The sequence below is a fragment of the Cricetulus griseus genome, chromosome 5, assembly GCF_003668045.3.
Source record: "Cricetulus griseus strain 17A/GY chromosome 5, alternate assembly CriGri-PICRH-1.0, whole genome shotgun sequence".
Taxonomy (NCBI): Eukaryota; Metazoa; Chordata; class Mammalia; order Rodentia; family Cricetidae; genus Cricetulus; species Cricetulus griseus.
Genome location: NC_048598.1, coordinates 130341417 through 130349810, shown reverse-complemented (window position 1 = coordinate 130349810; position 8394 = coordinate 130341417). Strand labels below are relative to the sequence as shown.

General features: G+C 49.6%; 1 protein-coding gene across 1 annotated transcript; it reads right to left on the bottom strand.

The window, feature by feature from the left end:
- Positions 1–1455: 1455 nt before the first annotated feature.
- Six1 (SIX homeobox 1) lies at positions 1456–6199 on the bottom strand. Its single transcript, XM_027418654.2, has 2 exons — positions 5362–6199; positions 1456–3340 (listed from the first exon to the last, which is right to left on the bottom strand). The coding sequence occupies exons 1-2, from the start codon at positions 5919–5921 to the stop codon at positions 3046–3048; spliced, it is 855 nt and encodes a 284-aa protein (XP_027274455.1). The 5' UTR covers positions 5922–6199; the 3' UTR covers positions 1456–3045.
- Between the last annotated feature and the right edge of the window lie 2195 nt (positions 6200–8394).

The following is an 8394-nucleotide window of genomic DNA, read 5'->3' as shown; positions in this document are numbered from 1 at the left end:
CAAACCCTTTGGACTCTGAACATTTAGGAAGCGTCTTTCTCCGCCAAGGAGTCACAAGAAGAGAGAAGAAAGCCGGATCGGGTCCCAGCGACCTTGTATTGAGATTAAAGACGTTTTAGAAATCATCCCTCGATTTGATGGGGTTTGTTTTTTTAATCTCGCTTGGGCAAATGCTCTGAAATTTCGTCCTAAATTTCTTTATACCACTTTTCTTTATAAAAGGCTGCACAATTATTTTTGGGTATCGCTATGAAATCTGTGGAGGAGAAACGAAAAGTGCCTCTATATTCAGTTAAACTTTGATTCCGAGAAGGTAAATTGGATACCCTCAACAGCTGGTTCTCGAAGATTTCCTCGAGGGGGGAAAATATAGTTAGCCCTCCCCACAATGATCGCTCTAAAATGATTGCCAAGAAAACTCAGAGCGATATCCAGCTTTCTCGCCTCCTCCGGCTTGTCCCGCTGTTAGCCAGACTGAGCAGAGGATGGCGGAGAGAGGCAGATTGTGCAATTTCTTATTAAACACATCTGGAATATGCACATTCTGGATCGAATGCCAGGGATTTTACAAAGAGTTTATGGCTATGACAGAAAACTGTCCTTTTAACGAGTTTACAAGCAGTAATCACGGGGGCTTTTACAGGACCCGCCGTCTTAGCTGCTAGCCAGACCTGCAGACTTTTCCAAGATCCACCAACCAAACCAGCAGGAAGTGGGCCGGCGCTCCCTGGGAGACAGAACTTCCACGACTCTAAAATTATGCCAAGAGGAGCTGCAAGAGTGGGGGGTAGTCGGAGTAGGAAGCGAGGGCATGTAAGAAATTAAAGTAATTGGCCCTTCCTTATTTTCCAGAGAGATTTCCGCGGTCTCTTTTGAAGCCTGTCAGGGTCACTGAAAGCTATCTTTGTGCCGGGTGTTTGTTTTGGGGAGTGAATGTGAAGAATGTGTGGAGATTCCCTGTGAGAGCCCCTCCTGCAGAGGGTGGCATTTCTCCGTGGCCCAAGACGTGGAGAATAAACACCCTAGTGACTTAAATAAACACCGACTTAATGATCCAAAACACTAACAAGGGAGATTGGGACCCGGAGCTCCCAGCCCAAATGATGGTCTCTGAGCGGCTGTGTGCGCATCTGTCCATCAGCAAGGGAAAATGACTTTATAAGTAAAAGTGACTATATTTTAAAAGCACAGTGACCATTTCTCTTTTAAACGCAAAACAATTCGACAGTTTAAAAACACAAAAACAAAAAACCTCACGATAGGAAGGCCTTAATTTCACACACATATACACCTCATTTCATTCGGGTCAAGAACAATAGGAAAAGGTAAGAAAGAAATATATTAATGTTGACATTTATAGATGAGGAAAAATCAAAATTATGAAACTGTCATGTCAGAAAATAAATAGACTCTCCCTGGGGAACAATATTTTACAGAGCACAAGCAAGCCAATCCTGTTATCCTGAGTAGAATTTTAATAAATAATGCCATTTGTTTCACTAGCCTTAAAAGCTAAATACAGAAGATACATCATTTTGCCCCAGGCAAGAAAGAACTTGGAGCCTTTATGATTACTGGGATTTTTCTGGACACTATCTGAGAAAAGAGCTCCTGGTGACCTGCTTTTTTATTAGTACTGGATCAATTCATAATTTTAAGTCCATGTTTGAGTTCCCTTTTTTTAAAAAAAAGATCAGATAAATTACTTTTACTTTCACAGTCTTTTCATAAGGTGTTAACACAGAAGAGAGTTAACATGAATGCTGTGGAGAAGAAATAGTGGTAAACAAAGCTGCATTTCTAAATAATAAAAATAAATAAATACCCAAGGCTACATTTCTTCTCTTTTGTCAAATCATTAACCTAGTCAATATTCTTGGTTTCAGGTAATAGACTTCAAAAATACCCTGCAGTTGATAACTACCACTAAGTAAGCAAGAAGACTTATTTTTAAATAGGCCCAATGACAGCAATATACGACTCACCTTTTTCAGAAACAGATCCAAACTCCTGGTGGTCTACTGAGTTTTAATTTAGACTGGTTTGGGTACAATAGAAAAGAAGCCTAGAAACACGAGCTGTTTTAGTAACAACTGCCAGGCTGCCAAGTTTGTTGGCACCCTTTTGCAAGTAGAAAGTGGGGATAGACAGGCCTCTTAGCAGAGGCAATCTGCCGGTAGGAAAGTCCTAAGGGCAGGAGTGAGGACATTTGGGAAACTGGTTTCCCCTCCCTTGTTGGTATACTTTTAAAGTCTGTCATAGGAAAAAGAAAAAAAGAAAACTATCACCCCCAAAAAACCCACTAAATTTGACAAAAATAGTTGTATTACTAATGTCTCTTCTAGTTCTAATCGCCTCACACAGAGAGCATCAAGACATTTAGGCACTTGTTTTCCCCACTAATACTGTTCTTTTATTTTAATCTACATAAAATTATTTAACACTAAATGTGAAAATGTAAACTTAATTTTCCCATCAAAACCAGTTATGATTATATTTTTTTCCTATAGATCTTAAGACTGCAGCCAGACCCCCCTCAGCCTGGAGGGTTTCTGTTTTCATTATTTTTGATATGTCTCTCTTCCTCTTCATTTCCTTTTCCTCTTCCCTAAATCATGTCTCCATCAATAAATTAAAAGGAAATAATTAAAATCCAGTTGATTTGTAATTTTTTCTTCACTAAAAGAAGATGAAGAAGAGGAGGAGAAGGAAGAAGGAAGAAGAGGCGAGGGAAGAGGCTACTGAAATGAATTGAAATGGATGCCTGGGTTGCCCAGGACCAAGACTAGGTGATTTTGTTTCCTGACCTTTCAGTGGGAGGGGAAACGCAACAGTGTTAAGAGCCGGAGAGAAGAGGGAGACTACGCTCAACTGAGATCGCTGTTGTTTGTAATTTTTAAAAAGACATTTGTGAAAGGCCATCATTCCGTTATGCGCAAAGAACCCCAGAAACAAGCTGCAAAATTGTTCCTGACTTCTATGTACAAGTGTCCCTAGTTGGTTGCTTCTCCAGCCGTCCCTTCAAGGCCCCCCGTACCGCCCCACTTAGGAACCCAAGTCCACCAGACTGGAGGTGAGTGGGCCCAGTAGAGAGTCCTGGAGCTGGTGCTGATGAGCCTGCAAGCCATGGCTGGGCTGTGAGGCCGTTAGGCCTGGAAGAGAATAGTTTGAGCTCCTGGCGTGGCCCATATTGCTCTGTAGCAGAAGGACCGAGTTCTGGTCTGGACTTTGGGGAGGTGAGAACTCCTCTTCTGAGCTGGACATGAGCGGCTTGCCCCCTTCCAAAGGAGAGAGTTGATTCTGCTTGTTGGAGGAGGAGTTATTGTTTTCAGTGTTCTCCCTGAGAAATAGAGGACAACACCATATGGTTAAAAAAAAAAAAAGTGCGAGGTGAAGGGAGGGGGGGCTGGGAGGAGGAAAGGGCCGTTGTGCAATCTGTCACCAATCCAAATGGAGGATCTCTGCCTCCCACCCATCCCCAAGGGTCATGGGGGAGGTGAAAAGGCCGACTAGGGAAATGGGGAGCCTGCTGCCTGCACATAGCCCCGTTTCTTCCGTACTCCTCAAAGTCGGATGAGCCGTGTTTATTTAAAATAAGCCCCCAAAAATGTGTTTTCAATTTTGTCCCAGCAGCTACGTTTAAGTACCCGTCAACTAGCCCCGTACACCCAAGTAACTGTTTGGAAGCCCTCAGACAAATGGTTGCTGCGATAAAGAAATGATCGGGAGACAAACTGCCCAATGCACAAATGCTTGCGGTGACCCAAGTCAATGGCCTGCCACCATCTGAGGAAGCAATTAGATGACCAGTTTCCCAGCCCCTGTCTGGAGATTGGGGTTTCAGAGACCTAGGACAGGTCATGGGAAGTCGTGCCCAGAGCGGCCCAGTGACCTGAGTAAACACAGGGAGCTTAGCCAGTCTCTCGGATTTCATCCAGGAGTGGGCCCTCGCTTGGCTTCAGAGACCGGCCGTTTTGTAAACTAAAGGCTAGCTGGAACCTTGCAATCTCTGTTTCGCTGCTCCTAGTTCGTTTCTCAGCTCCTCCTGTCCTCGCCTCAAGCTGCTCGCCAACAATCCATAGGCTCCCACCCTTTCTCAGAAGGGAAAACTTCGCCGCCCCACCCCGGCTGGGCGCTGATGGGCCCCGCACGGCCGAGTCAGTCCCCGCACTAGGTCCCAGTCAACTTCTGGACTTCCCTGCTCGCGGCTTCCACCTCCCGAGCGCCGGCTGCCGCCCCTCGCTGCGCGCCGGGCGGTCTGCACTCTCTCTTCCCCGCAAGGTCGGAGAGCCCCTTTCGGCGGAATTTAGGGAAGCTCTGTGGTTTCCCACCCGGAGAGGAAGAAGGAAACTAGATCTTCGGCCCCCGGGGTGCCAGCGAACAAAGGACAGCCTGCGGGGCCCTGCTCCCGGGTCCCCAGACTATCAGCTCTGCTCCGCGCTGCGCTCGCCGCCCTCTGCCCCGCTCGCCTCCAAACATCGGCCAGAAGCTCGGCAGCGAACCGCCCCGGCCTAGCCGCCGCCGTGTCTGCGCGAGGATGGGGAAGCAGAAACAGCAACCCCCTCCACCCACCCACCCACCCACCCACACCCCGCCTCAAAGCTTTGCTTCGGAGCTCCAGAGCAGGAGAAGCCAGCGACCGGAGCCCCACTCCTCTCCCACGGCGACGGCGGGGCCAGAAAAAGCAACCCGGCTACGCACGAGGGAGCGCGGCAGGCGGCAGTCTTCTCCCGGCTTGGGGCCTCTGATAGGACACCCAGTAGCGACTCCCCCAGAGCTCTCTCTTCAGGGTATTTCTCCACTAGACTCCTCCCTTTGTCCAACTGGTGCGGAGTGGACTCTCATCCATATACTAGCCAGAGAGAGCGAGTAAAGAGCCCGGAGGCGTTGGGGGCTGAGCGGATGTCTCAGATAAGCTTCAAGCCCGGGTGAAAGGGCGGAGGTTCGAGACCCTCCGCTGCATGAACCGGCTTCCTAAGCATATACCAAACAACACACCCCTTCCCTCCGAACTACAAACTCCCTGGACACCCTCTTTTCACCGCAGACAGCCAGGAAGGCAGGAACAACAAACGCAGAGCCAACAGCTCCCAACACTTTTCCCCACCAAAGAAACCCACGCGCGGGTGCTCAACGCAAACGCGGCCCAGTCCCTAGCAGGCAACCTCGAGAGTTCGTGAACTTTCACTGCAGCGTCACGGAGATTGGGGCGCCGCCCCACGGACCTCTGCCCGCCGCCGGCGGGTACCGACTCCGGAGCTATGCCTGCGGGGATTGAGGGAAGGGGGGAAGGAAGGGCCGAAAGGGATGAAGGGTGAGACTTCCCGGGGTCGCCCAAGTCTGGGCTAGCACGCCGCGTACCTTTCCTTGGCCTCGGCAGCCCGGTCTCTTTGCCTCCGGTTCTTAAACCAGTTGCTGACCTGGGTAGTGGTGAGGCCGGTGGCCTCGGCCAGCTCTCGCTTCTCCCGCGGCGAGGGGTAGGGGTTATGTGCGTACCACTCCCTCAGCACGCCCCGCGACTTCTCCTTGAAACAGTAACTGGTCTCCTCACCATCCCAGATGGTTCGCGGCAGCGGGAATTTTCGGCGTACGCGATATTTGCCCACGGCACCCAGAGGTCGACCTCGAAGTTTCTCGGCCTCCACGTAGTGCGCTTTCAGCCACAGTTGCTGCAGTTTGGGGTGGTTGTGAGGCGAGAACTGGTGGCTCTCCAGGATCTTGTAGAGCTCGCGGAAGTTGCCGCGGTGGAAGGCGACCACCGCCTTGGCCTTGAGCACGCTCTCGTTCTTATGCAGGTGATCGCAGGCTGGCAGAGACCACAAGAACCTGCCCAGGCGTTCCAGGTTCCCGCCTTGCTGCAGAACCTCGCACACGCACGCCACTTGCTCTTGCGTAAAACCAAACGACGGCAGCATCGACATGGCTGGCGCTGCCGGGGCGCACCGGCCCGGGCGCACGCGGCAGTGAGCGGATCTGAGAGAGCAGGGGGGAGCGGCTGCCGCGGGGAGGGGTGGGGGCGCGGCTGCTCCTAACCCCCTCCCAGGCTTGGCGCAAACCAAGAGGCTAGTCGGACCTTGCGGGTGGGAGGCGTAGGAAGACCGAGAGAAGCAAGGGCGCGCTAGACTCCGAGTGGCTGGAGCACTCTGCAGCCTTCCGGGCCTCGCTGGCTCCCGCCTGCCGCCGGGTGGATGCTGTTGGTTGCCGGGGAACTTGGTTTCTGTTCTCCCCGCAGCGGCCTTAAAGCGCGCAGCGTCCCCGGCACGCTGATTGGCTGCAGGCGGCGCCTATCCGAAGCTGGCCAGCCTGCGCGCCGCCCGGCCAGGCAGCAAAGCCGCGCCGCCCAGCCGCCCCGCGTGGGGAGGGAGAAGCTGCTGCGGAGTAGAGTATAAGGAGTGTTGGGAGGAGGAGTACCCGGAGAGGTGGGAAGTGGGGTGGGGTCGGGAGGAGGGAACTAGGGCTCTGAAAAGGGTGGTGAGCAAGTCCGGACCTTGAAATGCGGCGCCCTCTTTGGTGTCACCTAAGGGGAGCCTCGCTCATCTCTGCACAAATCAATGACTGCAGACGTTCTCTAATGACCCTCTACGCCTTACTCCTATCCCTGTCCCTTGTAGTCTTGGCTTTTCCCGGTGAGCTCATATTTAATTACCTTAATGTTGAGATGAATAAATAATGGATTGATGAATAGCTTATGGAACGCGATAAATAATACAACAGCAGACTAGGGTTCTGTGCTGCAGGCACTCAGTGACTTCTCCCAGGTTTGTCTTCAGCTCCGGGAGCCAAACCTAATTCCCTCCCCCTTTTCCCTTCCTAAACCAAAAGGGCGCAAGTACTCTGATCTGGGCAGCATTCCCCTTATTCTCAAAGTGCCTCTAGAAGTGGCATCTGGAGAAGGGTTGTTGGCCCTGGCACAATAGCCGAGTTTGGATAGAGACACCCGTGCTTCATTTGCGGTTTAGTATCTTGACTTAGTCGACTGATTTCCTGGACTCAGTTTTCCCATTTGCACAGTGGCTTTTTTTTTTCCAGCGCCACCTCTGTTACCGATGAATGCCGAAAAGCTTTACTTGCCATTAGCAAAAATGTATTGGGAGCCTTATGCAAAAGGCTCTGGATGGGGTGTAAATTAAATAAAACTGTGCCCAGCTCCAATAACCGTCGCGCTGTAACATAATCCTTGCCCTGCTCTGAGAGGGACACTGCCCTCAAAGCTAGAACCACAGTGGCTCCAAGAAGATTAAATAAAGTGTGTGTGTGTGTGTGTGTGTGTGTGTGTTGCAATGCTAGCCTGTTTTGCTGCCAGAGAACCAGAGGTGTCCTGCAATTTAAGTCCCATCATCTGCTATTTTGTTTCTGTGTGGAGGATGCTTAGTAAAACTATACAAACAAATGAAGCTGTAATTATCTTAAGCCTCATTTGCACACCTTGTTCCAAAGCAATTATTAAAAAGATTTTGAAAACAATTAGCTTCTCTAAATAAAGATAATCTATTGTCAGTAGCTAAGACTGGCAGCAGATAAGAACAATGTGTGGAGATAAGGTAAGCCAAACGGTTGAAGGAGAGTGACTTTATGACTATACTTATCTCTGATTAGATAAGTTCAAAACAGAATTTTAAGTACACTTCAAAAATGCTTTTGATTTCAGTGTGCCCTCTTAGAGAATGGCCAGGAGCAAACCTTGGGCTCTTTAAACGTGCTTGTCTTCTTTCAGTGTTTTGATTTCATCAGCCAAAGAGACTGCACCACAGAACTGTTTTGCATTTTGACCTCTAAGTGAGAGAAGGGTTTCCCCTTGTATTATTTATATGGTTTTAAAATAATGCACCCAGTCCAACGCACCCTGTAACATGCAATTCAAACTCATAAAGGGTTCCCACTTCGAGGTTGTTTCTCCTGGGAGACTCCAAGTAGACAGAAAGGCTCTTCCCACACCATGCTTTCTGCCTCTTTGGAACTCATGCTATCCCATGCAATTAAACCTTGAAAGCAGATGCTGATACATCATTACATTTAGGCTTTTTTTAAAAAAAATACATTTAATGGGTGTGTATTATTTCAAAAGAGCTCCTGCCACATGGTATGCCCAATGGCTTACTTTCTAAACTAGAAGCCTGGCACTGCTGAGCCCTAGGCTATGTGCCTGGTAATTTTCCCTCACTGTCTTATTTTAGTGCTCATGACGTTTCAGATGAAGTCTTAAGGAACGGCAGTGTCCTGCCAAGAGGAATGTCTCTGCTTGGAACAGTCCTTATTGACATGGCAGCTGTGTGAGGACCAGAATGGGGACTTATATGGGCTCTCAAAATCAGTACCCTAATGTCTGGAACAAGTGTGCACAATTAAAATGGGAGGAGGGCTATAAACACAGTCACTTAAAGGACAAACGGTACG